The 19028-nt window shown below is 40.2% G+C and overlaps 1 protein-coding gene across 1 annotated transcript; it reads right to left on the reverse strand.

Moving 5' to 3' along the window:
- Positions 1-13534: 13534 nt before the first annotated feature.
- CXCL13 (C-X-C motif chemokine ligand 13) lies at positions 13535-18093 on the reverse strand. The gene is made up of 4 exons (XM_069456973.1): positions 18030-18093; positions 16070-16202; positions 13881-13961; positions 13535-13589 (listed from the first exon to the last, which is right to left on the reverse strand). The coding sequence occupies exons 1-4, from the start codon at positions 18091-18093 to the stop codon at positions 13535-13537; spliced, it is 333 nt and encodes a 110-aa protein (XP_069313074.1).
- Positions 18094-19028: the final 935 nt, after the last annotated feature.

Here is a 19028-nt window from a genome sequence, read left to right on the forward strand (position 1 = left end):
AATATTTCAATATGCTTAAAACATATTAACATTCCAGCTTAAAATCACAGTTAAACTAGCTGTACACTTCAAATTGAAGTCATGTTCTCCTGAGAAGCCAGACTCTTTTTTTGCTTTATAAATACATGAGTTTGATTTATTCTATTATCTCTAAACTTAATTCTGAAGGATCCTGGCTTGTAAAGTCACTTTCCCAAATAAGGAGAGCTCATTCATGTGGCCAAATGCAGTGGTGAAAATAAAGTGGATGAATCTGAGAGATAGAATGGAGCAGGGGAAACTGCTCTTAGTGAATGATTTAAAGAGGACAGTTAGGGAGAGAAGGGGGTCAAAGATGACACTTGAGTTTAATTTTAATGGATGGTAGTGCCAGAATTTACTGGGATAGGGAGGATGAGAGGAGGGAAGGGTATGGGAAAATGTAAGGGTATGAATTTTAGGACTGCAAGACCTTAGATGTTGTTTAAATCACTCTTTTCAAGGGAATTGCAACTCAGAAATCAAGTGATTTCAGTAAGAAACCTTTAAAAAAATAAACTTTTTCAATGTTACGTAGCTAGAGAGTGACACATTTCTCCTAGAGTCACTTTCTTTTATTATTTCCGTCTAGAAAATGGACAGGGCGAAATGGGATCCTGCTAGAAATCATTCTCCATGTCTTGCCGGTACTGGGACACTGAAAAGCAAATAGGAAAAGCAAATAGAAACTTGCCAGTACTGGAACACTGAAAAGCAAATAGAAAAAGCAAATAGAAAATGTGCTTCCAAGATTTAGCTCACAACCTGAGATGATATAAGAAAAGGACTTTTATTTTTTTTAAACTAAACTTATAAATCAAGCAGGTACAGAGTATGAACAACAACCAAGTCATCATTTTGCCTTTAGTAAGATGCCACACCACCACCTTCACCGGTTGGATATGGGATGAAAGCTAGATGTCAAAATTTTATAGCTTGTCCTCAGGTGGCAGGACATAAAGCAGTGTTTTTGTTGTTAATTTATATTGACTTTAGCACTGCAAAAAAACCACCCTTAGATTTTGGCCAAGCTTTCCACAAAGTTACACAAACTTTTTACTTTACCTTGACTGGGTGAGCTTATTAGTCATAGGCCTGCACGGAGGCTGCAGTTCTGTTTTGAGGAAACTTAAGTGCAAAGCCAGAGCACAGAGACAGTGGAGGGCGCCAGAAAAGAGTTAGGAGACTTCCTCAATTTTAATCTTCCGTGGAATTTTCGCTTTTGCTGGGAAAAAAATTACCTTTCTCATTCTTCTCATTGTGACAAAAGAGACTTAGAGTAGACTTCAAGCTCCCTTCCAGTCATTAGCGTTTAGACCTGCCCAGAATTCCCAGGAATCTCAGGCCTTTCTAGAAAGTGGAACTACCCTTCTTCCCTTTCCCACTGCTGTGCCACAACTGGAGGAGAACATTACCAAGCTGGGCTCCCCAAGAAATCAGCAGGTTCACGTTCTAGAGTCTAAGAAGTACTTAGAAAAATAATTTGTCTTTCATTAATCCCATAAGGGTGGTTGGATAATAAAAAGGGGACATAAAAAATAAGGAGGTTTTAAAAAATTTTGCTTTTAACAAGCAGGGAAAAAATAATAACTGCAAAGACTTGAATTGAGGTTAGATTAATTGTGGCAAAGTGAATCCTATTAACTGGAATTTGTACCTTCATTGCAATTGAGGTTTTCAGAGTCTCATTGACTTCAGTGAAAGTGTTTCTGAAGGATTCCTTTAGTTAAAAAAAAAAAAAAAAAGATATTCTAGGTATTTCCAAAATGAAATTCTTTGAAGTTGTTCCTAGGTAGGGACTCTGTAAGTTGCAATTAATGATAAAACATACTATAATTTCCAAAGCTAGGCAAATGGCAAGCAAAATAAAAAATGTTCTATCTTTGTGGACACCGTGATTGCTTTATCAGGTGTGTCAACCATTGTCTACTGATAGAGAGTGACCACTGGACGTGAGATATCTCCTTCATTGAAATCGAAGTCAGTGTGCCTTTCTGTGCTTACTGTTATTTTTACTTTTTAGAAGGTGGGAGGTAGAAAAGGCAGAACATGCAAATAAAGCAAATGGAAAGGAGCAAAGCTGAGGCCCTATCATTCAGGCAATGAAGCTGCGTGAACTAACTTGCCATTTGTTACAAAGTACTTTAGAACGGTTAATGTTATTAGTGAATAATGGGTTTGGCACGACTGAACTCTTGGCAATTATTTTATGTCTAATTTGACATGATGCATAAAAGCAAACTGAGTACCCATTTCTTCAGCTTGGCACCTGGCATCTGATAACAGGCTGGTATATATCTTTTTGCTCAGAACAATTAAATCTCAGTCTGCTGCAGGTTTCAGCTGATACTGGGCTTGTAGCCACATTTCTTCCTTTTCTCCTTTTAGTCTCTTTTGGAGGTTACTTGATGAGCCACATGCTGGCTTTAGGCTCCATCCTCCTGGGTCATTTCTGGGGTTTATTGCATTATCCTGTTCGGTGAGTTTGAGTTTCCACATTACATCATTCACCACTGGATGCCAGTAGAGGACTGTGGCTTGAACTCAAAGGGTGGAATGTGAACCTTTCTAGAAGCCCAGGGGAATAACATTAGAAATTGAAGAATAATTCTAATATCCCGGAATTTATAAATCCCAGTAATGACCTCAAGTTATTTAATACATGTAGCTAATCTGAAAATGTTTTAATCCTTAATTCCCTACTGGTTAGATGTTATTTTCATCTGAAACTTTAGAATGAGACTCAAAGAAATTAATTATATTTCAGTTAATCAAAGCAGAACCAAATTTTGATCCAAAGTCTTCTGACTTCTTTTCTTTCTCCTTAGCTTCATTGCAGACCTAACTGGAGAAATTAGGGTTTACCCCTGGGAATTGATTGCATAGTGGCTTTAGGCAGTGAGGAAGTTGAGAGAAATGTAAAAGAAAAAATATAAGGGAAAAAAGCTTCTCAGTGTTAGTTGCATGTAAATCATTTTGGAATCTTGTTGAAATGCAGGTTCTGATTCATATTCTGAATTTCTAGCATGCTCTCAAATGTTGCTGGTTGAGGGGGACCACACTTTGAGAGGCAAGACTGGGTTTAGACATTGACAGAAAGGTGTCACGCTATCTACTTGTCTGCAACCCCTGGGAGACACTCTTGGGGTCTGCCTGAATGGAAAAGGAAGCAGGGACTTTGTGCCTGGCATTGTCACCTTTGTCACTGCCCCGGTCTTCAATCTGAACATGGTGTTTCTTGGATGAGCCACCAGAGGGTGCTAAAGAACCTCCTTGGAAGAGCTGCTGAACCCTGCCAGGTTACCAGCCGGTTCCCTTGGGGGCCTGTCGGGCTGGCCTCTGGGTTGGTGGGGAGGGCAGTTCAGAAATGGATGAGGAACAGAAGGGCCTCCACAGCAGCATGTGTCAGAGCCATAGCTGGGGCCCCTGCTGGGAACACGCCAAGGAGACATCCTTTGGGACCCTCATCCTTCTCCATCGCCCACCTTTGAGGGCAAAGAATGTGAGTGCACTTAAGGATGTTGTCTGCCTATTAAATAGGGGCCAGATCAGGGTTTTTTTCTAGGGCTTCTAGCCCCACTAAATTCAAGGGCTATAATGACATATTTATATATTTGATCTTCAGATTTCAAATAGAGAAGCTGTTATCCAGATTTTTAAAAAATGCTTACAAATAAAATTAATTGCCTACCATAAGGTGAGTAATTTTTTTCCATAGTGAAATACATGATAAAAATATACATTTGTAGGCTTCAATAACTTTTATTAAAAATTATAATGATTTGTATTTGGGATAGTCATCTATTGGCCATGTGAAATAAGGCATGAGATCATAGTATTTGGAGTCTGCCTGCTGGGATTCAAAGCTGGAACTGACATTCATTAGCTGTGTGACACTGGGCAGATTCCTTGCCCTCCTGAACCTTAGTTTTCTCATCTGATCCCTTCTGAATGGGTTTGGCCAATGATGAAGGGAGGAGGAGGAGCATGGATAGGAGATTGTTGGGGTTGGTGGGGGGAAATAAAGGTAGAGGAATTTATTTTCTCCACTCCCTGTTCACACTCAGTTCTGGCTGTGGCTGATCCCTCAATGACTATGGTTCATGTCAGGCAGTCTAGCTTCCCAACTGCTGGTCTCCAACATCCTGCCATTCAACGTCTCCTTCCCTTTGTCCTCAGGCCTGGGAGTGGCTGCTAGTCCCAGGGTGCCTCAATATTCCTTGTTGGTTCCATTAACCTTGTCCACACCTCTGAAATAACTCCTTCATTGCACTTTCTTCAGAGTCCCAGCTGAGCATGCCTTCTGTTTTTTATTGATACCCTAAATGAGATAGCATGTGATATTTTAATAAATGTCAATCACCTTAAATTTATAGTGAGAATGGCTTCATATCAATTTGGCATTTTCTAGTAATATGTACTAGTGCTTTAATGTCATGACATAATTATAGTGGAATTTAACTTGGAGATCTTAATATTATAGAATTATATTAAATTTCAATGACAATTACCAATTAATTCAAATCTATCAGCATATTCAGATGCACAATGGTCATTATAAACATGTGGTTAGGTCCCGCTGTCTTGTACTCATGTGTTCTAGGTAGTATAGTAAGAAAAAAATGTGTTTCCAGAATGTACCAGACAAATTTCATGCTGTACAAAATGTTTTCCATTTGCACAAGAATTGCTTACTGAATACCTATATGAGAGTCAAAGAAATAAAAGTCTGAATCACTGTCTCCAAGAAGTTTGCAATCCAATTATGGAAATAGGACAAACTTGTGAAAAGTTCTTTTCTTGTAGTATCTTCAAGGATAATAAATGAGATAGTTATATTTATTCATTCATTCATATATTTATTCAAAAAATATTTGTTGAACTCCTTCTGTGCACCAGGCCATAAGAGTTGCTAAGGATCCAAGGGTGAGCAAAATCAGACACAGTTCTTGCTTTACCTTCTTCCTGAAGTTAATAGCCTAAAATGGGGAGACAGATGATAGATGGGCACACTAACAATTGTATTATTAATGGCAGAGGTAACTGCTCTCAAGGAAAAGAAACAGTCTCATGACAGCATAGCACAAGGAGATTGACCCAGGCTGGACAGGCACAGAAAGCTTTCCTGGGGAAGTGACCCTTGAGCATGGAACTGAAGCAGGTATGACACCGTCAGATTTGTATTTTGTAAGGATCACCTTAGCTGCTTTTTGGAGGGATATCAGAGGGGCCTGGGGCGGACAGTTTTTAAGCTATTTAATTAGTCCAGGTGAGACTTGATGGCATCTTGGCAGACGGTGGCAATAGAGATGGGGAGTTGTGGATGCATTTGGGGGATATTGAGGGAAACGGATCAACAGAGTTTGGTTATGGATTGGATATGGAGCTGGTAGTGATAGAAAATAAAATTTTGAAATGAGTCCTAGTTTTTGACCTTGCATAATTAGACAGGTTGTGGCACTTTCGTGGATGTGAAAATCAGACCAGCTTGCAACTGGATCATGAATTTTGGTCCTTGACATTAAGTTTGAGGTACCTTTGCAAAATCCAAAGTGGAGACATAGCAGTCATTTGGTTGGGCTGGAGCGGCGCTCAGAGTAGAACTGGGAAGAATCAGAAATGAAAAGTTGGAGATGTAGCAAGTGTTTACATGGTAATGAAAGCTGAGGTCTTAGATGCTATTTCTTGAGGGGAAAATACATAGTGATACAAGAAGAGGTAAGTAAGCTCATTTATCATCATTAACTGTGGACCACTCCTTCTTTCCTGAAAAATATAATAGAGTTCCACAAGATGAGCATGAAACACTGATCATTGTCCTTGGCAACTTATTATTTTTCCCACTTCTTTACCTTTCTCTGTACCCATGCCCTTTGTTTGTCATGTGACTTTGTAGTTATACTACAGGTGAAATAAACTTCCTGACCCACTGATAGTGGGAAAGGCCATCTGGCTTGCTGTGGTCAAGTATGGTGACTAGAGTAATAATAATGTATTATATATTTCAAAATTGCTAAAGACTAGATTTTAAATGTTCTCACCACAAAGCAATGATAAGTATATGAGGTGCTGGATATGTTAATTAGCTTGATTTAATCATTGCACAATGTATACATATATCATATCATCACATTGTAGCCCATAACTATAAACAATTACTATTTGTCAATTAAAAAATGTGAGTGGAAGTAACAGGTTGATAATTCTGAGCCTAGACCATAAGAGGCATGGCATGTTTCTGTTCGCCTCTCTGGTGCATCTGCCATCACCATGAGAAGAATATACACTGACCGCCCTCTGATTCCCTCCAGATGAGAGACACATAGAATAGATCTGAACCAAACAAATGGCCTGAGTTAATCCCATTCCAACTCACCTGAGTCAGCCAAACTTTAGCTGACTGGAAGACATATGGACAAGAAACAAATGCTTTTGTTGTGTTTCTCTGAGTCACATAGCCTTGTTATGGAAAGAGCTGGCTAATATTGCTACAGTGATCACTGTTGGCCTTATTGACAGTTGTTTTGGGCAGTGATGGGGTGGAAACCTGATAGGGAGGGTACTGTGGAGTGAGGGAGACATTGGAAGAAAAGGTGAGAATAGCCAGAGAGGGACCAGGAAAGGGCTTTTTGTTTTTGTTTTTGCAGCAGAAAAAAAACTGGAATATGTTTAAATGGTATGGGATGGAACTAATTGGGAGGAAGTGGCTGATTATATAGAAGAACAAAGAATAATTGAGAGTGTGTGTCCTGAGATGGTGAGAAGAATGGGATTTAAAACCCAGGCGGATGAATTGGCCTTCATGGAATGAGGAGTGTATCAATTCTGATGTGGCAAAAGAGAATTGATAAGGATGGGAGGAGGCTTGGGTAGACTTAGATCTGGTGAGGGAAACTTCAGGGTATCCCTTCTCATCCCTTTGAGTGATACTCCTCATCTGTGAAGGAGAGAACAATCTAACCTGACTACAATTAGTCTAGAAGCCACACCTGACCACACCCAAATGATATGGATGTTAAATAACGAACACATCTGTTTGTTATGCTCCTCCAGATGATGCTCTTCAAAGGCTACAGCTCATGTTTTGGTTTTGTGGAACTGCAGCATTTGAATGTGGACAACTACAAAACATTGCTGAGAGAAATTAGAGAAGTCTCATATAAATGGCGAGCTATATGATGTTCATGAACTGGAAAATTCAGTATTTTTCAGTAATCAATTTTCCTTAAATTGATCTATAGTTTCAGCACAATCAAATCCTTTTTGGAGGGTAGAAACTGACAAGATGATTCTAAAATTTATATGGAAAAGCAAGGGACTTAGAATAGGCAAAACAATTTTGAAAAAGAGCAACGTTAGAAGAATCCTGCTACAGAATTTTAATAAGTATGTTAAGCTATATTAATTCAAGACCTTGTGGTATTGCCATGAGGATAGACATGTAGATCAATCAATAGACAGTCCAGAAATAGACTTGTATATATGGTCAATTTCTTTTTTGACAACTTTGTCAATGTAACTCAATGGAAACAGGATTTTATGTAAGGTAGATTTCTAATATAGATACATGAATGTCAGAGAAGCTCATGAAAAACTGCTTAACATCATTAGCCATTAGAAAAATACAAATTAAGGCCATGAAAGATTAAACACCTACTAAAATTTCTAAAATGTAAAAGTCCAAAAATACCAAGTGCTGGCAGAGATGTGAAGCGACTGGAACTCTCATATATTTCTGGTGGGAATGCAAAATGGCACATCCACTTTGGAAAACAGCAGCTCCTTATAAAGTTAAACATATATCTACCATATGATCTAGTAATCCCATTTCTAGGTACTTCCTGAGAAGAACAAAAACATATGTTCCCACAAGACTTGTATGCAAATTTTGACAGCAGTTTTATTCATAATAGCCAAAAACTAGAAACAACTCAAATGTCCGTCAACTGATGAATGAATAAACAAGTTGTGGTACATCCATACAATGGAATAATTGTCAGCAACAACAAGAAATAAACTAACGAGGTTCAACAACATGATGAACCTCAAAATCATTATGCAAAGTCAAAGTAGCTAGACAAAAGACTGTACTATTTATATGACATGCTGGAAAAGGCAAAACAATAGGAACAAAATAGGGGCTGGGGCTTTTCCAACTGACTCACTGAGCTGAACACTTAAAGAGGGTGAATTTTACTGTCTGTAAACTATAATTTAATTTACCTGATATAAGAAAAAGGAAACTCCCAAGATGACTCTAATGTACTATGAGGGTTGAACAATGCCTTCAAAATTCAGCAGCATCATAATCACCTGGAGGGTTTGTGAGACTTTTCTTTCCTCGGGTGTTTACTGACATCAGCCAATTCTCCAGTTCTCCAATTCTCTGACACCAACCGGATGTCCAACAACTCAGTCCAATTCTGACACTATCTGTAGTTAGCACACACCTCACAGGTTGGTCCCACAAGGCTGCCTACACCTCAGATGGCAGCTGCAAATGGGGTGCCCAAGCTACCCATCCTTCTGCCCAGCCAACTACAAATTTAAGGGTTCCCATAGAAGCTCTCTCAGGTTTGATAATTTGTTTGAATGATTCATAGAACTCAGGAAAGCACTTTATTTACTATTATCAGGCTACTCTTGGTAAGGGAAAAAAACCCCAAAACTCTGTAAAATAATTTAAAGAGGTTTATTCTGAGCCAAACATGTGTGCTACCATGGCCAAGGGAGCCACGCCCAAGAAGTCTTGAGCAAGTGGTCCCAAGGAGGTTAGGTTACAGTTTGGTTTTATACATTTTAGAGAGAGAGAAATTGCAGGTAAAATCATACATCAATACATGGAAGGCGTACATTGGTTCAGCCTAAAAAGGTGGGACATCTGTGGGGGGCTTACAGGTTATAAGTGCATTCAAGGATTCTTTAATTTGTAATTGGTTGAAGAAATGAAGCTTTGTTTAGAGGCTTGGAATGTTTTACTTTAAGATAAGGAAGTCTGCTGATCAGAGACAAGCCACAATATACCGACACAAGTGATTTGTTAAGCAAATTGATGGCCTGCAGGTGATTTAACCTTTGCTGGGCATGGCCTCAGTTCCTGTTAATAATTTAGCATCTTATTTTCTGAGGTGTGTCTGACCTTCTTTTTCTTTATGGCCAAGAACACAGTTTTAAAGTTTTTCTGGGGTCCCCTTGGCCAAGAGGGGATCCGTTCAGTTGGGGTGGGGAAAAGGGCTTGGGATTTTATTTTAATTCATGTTATAAAGGTTACAACTCAGGAAGGCCAAATGGAGGCGATGCAGAGGGCAAGGTACTGGGGACAGGGGTGCAAAACTTCCATGTCCTGTCAGTGCACCACCCTTCCAGTACCTCGATGTCTTCACCAACCTGGAAGCTCTCTGAACTTAGTAGTTTGGCGGTTTTATATTGGCCTTCATCGCATAAGCATGATTGATTAAATCATTGGCTATTTGGTGATTGCTTCAATCTCCAGCCTCTATGCTCTCCCTAGATGTGGCGGGGAGGGGAGTCCCAATCTTCTGATTGTATGGCAGTTTCCTCTGCCTACCAGCCCCACCTTTGAGCTATTTTAGGGGCAGGCCAATAGTCATCTCATTACCATGAACTCAGGTATGGTTGAAAGGGGCTCATTTTAATAATGAGAGACACTCAGCAAATCCCAAGGGTGTTAGGAACTCTGGGCCAGGAACCTGGGACAAAAACCAAATATACTTGTCCCTCAGTACTGAGGGGGCAGGGGTTCCAGGGAGCCTCTGCCCCTATACCAAAATCTGAGAATGCTTGAGACCCTTACATAAAATAGCAGAGAGTTTTGCATATAACGTATGCACATCCTCCTGTATACTGTACTTTAAATCATCTCTAGATTACTTATAATACCTAATACAATGTAAATGTTATATAGATATTTGTTATACTGTGTTTTAAAGATTTGTATTATTTTAAGTGTTGTGTTGTTATTTGGGGTTTCTTTCCTAATATTTGTGACCCACGGTTGGTTGAATCCACTAGTGTGGAACCCACAGATATAAGGGCCGACCGTATATTTTTTATTAAACCACAGTTTGTTGAACACAGATTGCTGAGCCCCGTCCCTGAGTCTCTGATTCAGCAGGGCTGGGGAGAGGCCTGAGAATGTGTTTTAACAAGTTTCCACGTGATGCTGATGGTGCGATTCAGAGCGACCACACGTGGAGCAACTCTCCTTGAGCATCACAAAATGGTCTGATTTCTCTTTCAAATGGCGCCCTTCAGACTTCGCCTGCTTCTCCTCTTCCTCAGTTCTACTAGCATGTTCATTCTGTTCTAAAGTCCCGCCACACTTTACCCCACAGCAGGACAGCCCTCGACTGTGCCGCAACCCCTCTGCAGAGTTCGGAGCAGTGAGATGGCATGTCGCGTGGCAGGGGAGACTTCCTGTGTCTGAGAGGACATGGAAACACAGAAAAGAACTCACCAGCTGGGCGAGTCAGCTCGTGGGGAGGCGAGGGCTGAGGCCATTCAGCTGGAGGAGCAGGACCTTCTCCTCCTGGGCCTCTGCTGGCTGGATGGGCTTGAGCTGCACGACTGAGGCTCCACCTCTTTGGTGCAGGTTCCCTGCGTTCTGGTACTTGGAGATCCCGGTGCTGCTTGGCCTCGTGGCTCCTTCATTCAGTTTCCCAGAGTTGAACATCCCGTGTTGATCAGTGTTACCATGTGTTCCCCTTCAATTCTATTTTACTTTGAGTTTTAACTAATTTGTGCATGTACGTAGTCATAACTTACCTAAATTCTGCCTTACTGTTTCCCTATTCTTCCTTTCCAGACCCAAACCCATTCGTATCTACAAAAGCTCACCTTTCCTCAGAGACTCCATTAACAGGTTCAACAAGTTATCTTATGTCTAACTATGGGATGAACTCCCTGCTCCAAATCATCCTGAATGCCCCAAATCTACTTTGACTTTTGAGGCATGGGTGCTCATGGGGTAAGAAAAGCAAGTTTAGAAGCCCTCGCGGGCCCTGCTTTTGTTTCTCTTTCCATACTTGCCCACTGCCTTTATGCCACCCTATCGGCTGCCCAGATCCCCCAGGAAAGGATGTCTCAAGCCAGGGAGGCCTGAACGTCCTGGAGCTCCCACCCTTCTCCTGGCTTTGCCTGACCTTGGAAGGGAGGGTGGGCAAAGGAGCTGAGGTAAGAAGTACATTTAGGGCCGGGCGCGGTGGCTCACGCCTGTAATCCTAGCACTCTGGGAGGCCGAGGCGGGTGGATCGCTCAAGGTCAGGAGTTCGAGACCAGCCTGAGCGAGACCCCGTCTCTACTAAAAATAGAAAGACATTATATGGACAACTAAAAATCTATATAGAAAAAATTAGCCGGGCATAGTGGCGCATGCCTGTAGTCCCAGCTACTCGGGAGGCTGAGGCAGTAGGATCGCTTAAGCCTAGGAGTCTGAGGTTGCTGTGAGCTAAGCTGACGCCACGGCACTCACTCTAGCCTGGGCAACAGAGTGAGACTCTGTCTCAACAAAAAAAAAAAAAAAAAAAGAAGTACATTTAGGAAAGAGAAGACTTTAGGCAGTCTAGTGGAATGAGTAAGAGTATTTCCTTAGGACTCAGATGGCCCTGGGTTTGAATTCTGATTTGTCTCTGACTAGCTCCATGAGTTGGGGCAAGTAAATGTCTATGTGCCTCAATTTTTACTGATGATATCCACCTGCTACAGAGTCAGCACAGGGTAGCAGTGAGAAGCATGCATTCTGGTGCCATATTGCCTGGACTTGAACTTTGGCTTGTCATTTAGTAGCTGTAAGGCCTTGAACAAGTTACTTAACCACTCTGTGTCCCAGCTTCTGGAGATGTCAAATTAGGGTGACAATAGTGGCTGCCACATGTGAAACAGTATTTTTTATTTGAGGCTACTGAATATCTGTGTAAGTACATTCCCCAAGAAGACCAAAATCAAATTAAAAGGAATGAAGTTATCCCTGAGCTGTCAACATTGCAGTCTGAAAAACACTGTAATGCAGGATGTTGATGACATTTTTTAAGCCCTTTGTGTGTGTGTATGTGTATGTGTTTGTAATAAAAAAATGTTGAATTGTAGACAACAGAAAATATAGTATTGATAGGTGCTTTTATTTTCTCCCAAGAAATGCATTTAATCAAAACAAATCAAAAAATAAAAAGCGGAAATTGAAAGAGGGAGCAGGTGCAGCTTAGAGCCTGGGTGTGCTGGGAGTGGACCCCCCGAAGCAGCAGGGTAAGGTGAGGGTCTGGATCGGTGGCGGCTCCACACAGTGGCGGGGAAGCCAGGCTGACACACCAGGCTGGAAGGGGACCAGAGTCCAATGTCTTCTTCTTCTGTTTGTCAAACTCAATGCAAAACTTTGTCAAATGAAACATTGGAAACTTTAAGAATCAATATAATGAGACAGTGAAAATGGGTTTGAGTAAGAGTTTGAAGTCTGGAAGAAATATGATTGGTAGGTGGTAGTATTAGGGGAAAGAAGCCCTTGTAGACATGCATTTCCCACTGTGTTAATATCAGGAATAACTTCACTCACTTGTTGCCATATAATTTTAGATCATCTGTAACAGGCAAGCGATAGGCAAAGAAAAATTAACCTGATAAAACCCTACTTTTCATTGTGAAGAGCCAGAGAATGTCTACATTTGAGTAAATGCTGTGTTAAGAATAAATTGCTCATAATTAAGTAAAATGTTTGATGAAGTTGATTGAATGGCATTAGATTAATAGGAATCATTCAAAATTTTGCTATGAGACCAAAACAAAAAAAGCCTGTGCAAAAGATGTGAGTAAAAAAAGTCTGTCAAGGTAAATGTATAAAAGAATCCATCCATACATCATCCTTTAAATGCTTTTCCTGAGTATTCTATGAATTTAAGTCTGGGGATCTTGGAATGTTGTTAATTTGAGACAATAAATCATATAAAGGAACTCTTTAAAAGTAGAAGGACCCCATTCTCCTCAATAGTTAGTTTTTAAACAGGGACATTTACTATGTGGAGGCCTCTGTCTCTTGTCAGGCTGAAGTTCCATCAGTTTCCGAAGCAGCTTTTGGTCTCTCTTGGAAGCCTGCTTTTCTTACGGTGTAAAATGATCGAAATATTAATACATTCCATGGTTTTCTCAATTCAAGCCACATGTTCAGATTTGAGGTTTAAATTCTCATTCCCTTATTTTCTAGGAAAATTTAGCATTAAACAACAGGTGTATTAATGAAATAATGCTACATGATTTAGAACTAAACAACTATTCTCAAAGAAATTTTCCTCCCTAATGAATAAGGATGTGAATTCCAACGTTATAGGGTACCGTATGTGAAGAAGCTTGAGTTTGCCCCACCAGCATCTAGGGTGATTTTTACATATATTCTCACACTCATTTGTATGGAGAAGTTCATTTTCTTGGAAAAGATTCAACTAAGCACAAAATTAAAGTCCAGAGCATGGAAAAGGGGAGAATGCAGGTATTCTTAGTGGGACTATTGGCATCAGGAAACCCTTCTCTTAATTACTGGAGTTGGTGGAGTTGAAAAAAATTTTTTTCTGTGAAACAAAAACAAAAAAGTCATGTTTAGAGAAATTCCCACAAGAAACAGTGGCTTTCCCCCGGAGATAGCAAACAAGGAACATCATGCATACTGGCTCCCCGTTTAATTTACTGAGCTTCAGGAATGAGCCACCCCTACTCTATGTGATAAGTAATAGTAGTGAAAAGCAGGCATTTGTCTTAGGAATTCCTTATAAATTCAAAATGGTCCCCATTTTGACCACCCAGGAAAGGAAAACCCTTCAGTACAAATTGCAATCTGAAAGCCTTTGGTAGACCTCACTTACTTCTGTATTAGTTTCATTACTGTCTGTATCCATTTGCTTTGAGGATTCACGCATATAACGGACTTATTCTTCAGCCAGAGTCTGGGGAGAGGAGGATAAAAATAAAAATAGTGTTACATTTTAGTTAATCCTGTACTTTCGATAAAGAAAAGAGTTGGGCAGGAGAATATGCCTAGATGAAGTGCAATTGGAGCCAGGCAGTTTTGTATTTGGAATAGGTGATTTGTAGCCTGGGGTCTGAGGAATAAGAAACCATTTGTGGAGAAGTGTGTGTGAGCTGGTGGCGCTGCATCCAAAGTTGTGAGAATGTCATGTGTCAGAGGTCAGCGTTTTGTTGATAACATTTACATGAGTTGGAGAAGCACCAAATAGCCGATTCTAAGGTTGGCTCGCTTCTAAAGTTATATCACAATATCTTTAAAATGTGCTTGTCTATTCTGCTTGAGAGAACAAAATAGGCTATATAAAACTCTCTTGAGAACACTTTACCCAAAAAAAATGCAACGAAATTTAATGTGGGGGGGAGGGGCGGGGCTGCAGATTGATTGCTCTGAGTGACATCTGCGTTTTGTTGAACCACCAGTTAGCAAGGCCTTTTCTGCTCTAAGAAATTAAGTCATAACAAAAGCAACAATGATAACTAATAGCTAATATTTATCAAGTACTTACAACGCGTCAGGCACCATGCTCAGCAGGTACCATGGATTATCTCAATTGATCTCACAAAAATCCTGCGCTAGAGGAACTACGATTTCCTCACCTTCTGATGAGGAACTTGAGGCTTTGAGAGTTGAAATAACTTGTCCAAGATTGCACACAAATACATGATAGAGCAGGATTCAGATGAAGTGTCTCTGACTCCAGAACCCACACATTTTGCCACTGCTTTCCTTGAGCGTGACCGAAACGGTTACCAAGTGTCAGACATGGTGTTAAGTGCTTTAACTGAAACAGAAACGTGAGGTCTCCCATATGATAGGAAACTGGGAGACTCTACTCTCTGCTGCTGTGACCTCAAACAAAACACAATTTCTTGATGTGTCATTTATCTTAGCTATAAAATGGTAAACAGCAAGGATCCAGTCATCTAACTTTGAAAGTCCAGCTTTGTAAGTGAATCTTAGGTCAGAGGGCATGGAACAGGTTCTTGGGCAGACCCTTCCAGTGGGTTTCTGAGCTCATGATGGAAAAACAGATATCCAACCATCTGGACTCACAGTATTTTCACCCCTCACTGGTATGAATTTCTCATCATAATTTGCAGCTTTCATTTCTATATCTGGTTAAAATTCAGAAATGCAGACTTTGATGAGAAGATATGCAATCAAATTTTCATCATTTCAAAACATTTGTAGTTAAAGCAGATAAAATTAGGATGCATTATTTCCCTTGGTTGAGAGGTGAGAGACTTGAGTCATAACAGAGGAGATCAAATTAAAAGAAAGGAGTCCCAGTGTTTTATACAGCCAGAGGAACTGCTCCCAAATAGGCCATGGCTAGGCTTCACATTGTCTGAGTTTTGGGGTGATCATTGTGGTTTTGTTAGGACTTTTACCGGTGAAGACATTAGTGAAAGTATAATGCCTTCTTAATAAAAAATGTCCATACATTTTTTACATCCCATATTTCTTGTTTACAAATTGAATACTACTGGTCCAAAGGCAAAGCACTGTTATTAAAATGGGACAAACAAAAAGTAGCTCCTTACAAACATTCCGAAAGTCTAAAACAGTTCATGGGAATAGCTACCAATGAAAGCCAAGTCAGGGCTGCCCTGAGAAAGATGCTCTGCCTAACACTTCCCAGTGTTGTGCAGAAAAGGCTTTAGAATGGGACAACGTGGGTGGTGACCTGGCTGGTGGGCCTCCTAATCTACTGGTGCGCTTCAGGTAGTTAGTTAACCTCCCTCCCTCTGCCTCCATTTCTGTGCCTGGAAAGGACAAAACAGACAGACCTTAATAAAGCTGTCGAAGGAATAAAATGAGCCAGTGCAGGCCTGCAAAGCATTTAACTCAAGCTGCTGCAAAGAACACACTTAAAGATTAACAATTGTCATTCTTAGTTTGAGAATTTTTAGCAACACTTAAGTCAATCTCTTTGAGATTTGGAGTAAGAATACTGTAGGGTAGAATTTGGTCTGATCTTCATTGGAAGAAAGAAATCATATTGAGTTATTCCTTGCAACTTACATGATTTCTGTCTTTGCGCAACCATTCCCACGGGGAAAGACTTGCAGCTGATCAATAAAGCGTGGCTGGACAAAATCAGAGATCTCTTGCTTACATTTACACTTCAGGTTTGTGTAATAGGCCTCCAGAACCCCTGCAAACACAGAATCAGTGATGTTCATCCCTTTGGCATATAACTCACAACTGGAACTTAATTATTAATCTTTCATACTGCATTTGAAGATTTAAAAATTACAAGTCAGTGCTTCCACTCATATGCCTTTAGTTGGCATATTTTTGTTTGTCTTGGCTTGAGATTTTCAAGGTTTTCTATCAAAACCTTAAAAATAAAATAAGCTTTTTAAAAACACAACACTTACTGAAATTTGTGATAGCATTATATTGGTACTCAGGTGATTGTCCATATAATACAATTTGAGAACAGCCTTTGTAGGGACTTCAACTCAGTTATAATTAATGCAACATACAATCAACGGATCATCTTCACTCTCAACTAGTACAAACCAAAGGCATGACCTGATCACAGCATCCCGGGGACAATAACACGCTGTACCCAAATCCTCTCTCTTATCATACTCCTCCCGACCCTCCCCTTCTCTCTGAGAAAATGCCATGAAAGATGCTTTTTTTTTTTTTATTTCTGTTTAATATCTTGGCCCTCCATCTCAGTTGCAAATCGTCACCAAACAAAAGCCAACAATAAAAATTCAAGACTATTTTTATTCAACAACAAAAGTTATTAATACTGCATGGATACCATTAGATTTTATTAGATTCCATTAAAATGTGAGAGATGGGTATTAACTAAGTGGATTTTTAAAGAAACATGTATGGAATCCTCTTTATCTAGAGTGCTTACTACCATGCTTGACAAGTATTTTTTTTTTTAATTTATATTTTTAGCTGTCCAGATCATTTCTTTCTTTCTTTCTTTCTTTTTTTTTTTTTTTAGTAGAGACGGGGTCTTGCTCTTGCTCAGGCTGGTCCTGACCTCCTGACCTCGAGCGATCCTTCCGCCTCGGCCTCCCAGAGTGCTAGGATTACAGGCTTGAGCCACCATGCCTGGCCTTGACAAGTATTTATAAATAAAAAGGCCCAACTCTCAAGGTGATTATAATTTTCTGGGGGTGGCAAGAAAACAAAAACTAAAATACTACCTCAGGTTGTATTACACCCAAGGTCTACACTACATCCCGAGAACAGAAGACTTACTAATAGCTAACTTTGCCAGGAGCAGTGGGAAAGCTTCACGGAGGAGGAGAGAAATGAGGACCTTCAAGAGTGAAAACATGTGAAGCAAAATAAAAATTAAGAGGAAAAAAAACCTCTCTGCATTTTAAGAACAAAATTTGTCCTCTAAACCTGAGCAGAGCATTGCTTTCTGCACAATCTATTCCTTCAGCCATATCAAAACTTAGCATTGCAACTAGATATTTATCTATTTACACAAAGACAGCTGCCCCATTTAGACTTGGAAGTCTGCTTCTTTGAAAAATGTTGCCTGAGTGCCCCTGGTGTACTTACGATGGTTGACATCAGATCTAACCATATGGAACTGCATTAAGAATGTTCCCTGCAAGAGACTGGTTGAGGTCAATTATCTCTAAATCCTATAAAGGGTTTAGTCAGAGGTGTTGCCTTGAGAGGCAGAACAAAGAAGAGATACATTGTAAAAAATTAGTTACAGCAGCAGCCGAATCTGAAAAAGCCCAGGAATATATAAGCTAAATATATAAGTCACATGAACATTGGCCTTCCACTATCTCGTCCTCCAATGAATAAACATCTTAACCATATAAATACTTCCAGTTTCTAAGCACCTTACGTTTAGAAATCTAGAAGCAACTGAGAAGTTTTTTCCCCATTAGTCAGACTTTCTCCACAAATAATTGAAAAAAAATTGAAATGGCTGAAGACTTTCTATTCAAAGGACAGTGAAAATGTAAGAGCAAGTTCTCACCATGGACTGGAGAGAGGCTGCTGACCAGCAGCAGGAGCAGCAGCGATGCTGAGATGACTCTCATTCTGCCTGGAGGTGGAGTTCAGACTTCAGCTCTGAGCCCAAGCTGTGGGTTTGCAGTACCAGAGAGTCCTATTTATTTACACCCATAGGGGCCCTCCCACTGCCTTCGTCTCCAGTAGGTCAGCTGCATCATCAGTTTTAAGAGCCCCCAAATATTGCTGAGCTTGCTTTTTCTTTAACTTCTCTTGTGAACTTTATGAATTTGTTTCAGAGCGCTACAGTAAAATATTTCTTGAAAATGTAGACTCTAAGTGCCAGAGATGCGGGAGAAATTCGAGGGTAGGGAGAGAGGAAAAAGGTATCAGTTTGTGGCTCAGAGGCACTCTCTTTAGGATCACTATGGGGGATTGTGGCTTTATTGCTCCTCTCAGTGAAGGGTCAGTCAAGTTTCTCAATGGCACTTAAATGTATACTCCATGGCATTAGGGACTCTGCCAAGCACATCACATACCCAGCACCTGCAAGAGAGTCTAGCGGTGCTCGATAAATATTTGCACAACTAATGAACGTCTCCTTAAATGCAGACCCCTGTGCTGGTTATGCTACTGATTTTCCTACCAATTGTCTCCACCTCTTATTTTACTCTCTGAAATATATGATTGCATATATAATCTGACCATCATGAAATTCTTGCAAGGGGGCAGTCTGTGTCCCCTCCGTTCTCTGGCTGTTGGGACAAGTTAATGAGCTTGAGAATCATGTGTCAGTGGACGGAGTCATTAGAACTTTGTCAGAGGTTGAACCCCATATTTCAGTCCATTTGATACAAGCACATGTGAAGTCTGGTTTTGATCTCATAAACAGTACATGAGGACAATTAACCCACAGCCTTAACTCACTTGCTACGAGCTTTCTGATTAAAAAATAAAAGTATGTGGACAACCCAAAGGAAAAAAGGTCATTCTGTAACAAAGACACACGTACCCGAATGTTTAT

This window comes from Eulemur rufifrons, chromosome 24, assembly GCF_041146395.1.
Source record: "Eulemur rufifrons isolate Redbay chromosome 24, OSU_ERuf_1, whole genome shotgun sequence".
Lineage (NCBI taxonomy): Eukaryota > Metazoa > Chordata > Mammalia > Primates > Lemuridae > Eulemur > Eulemur rufifrons.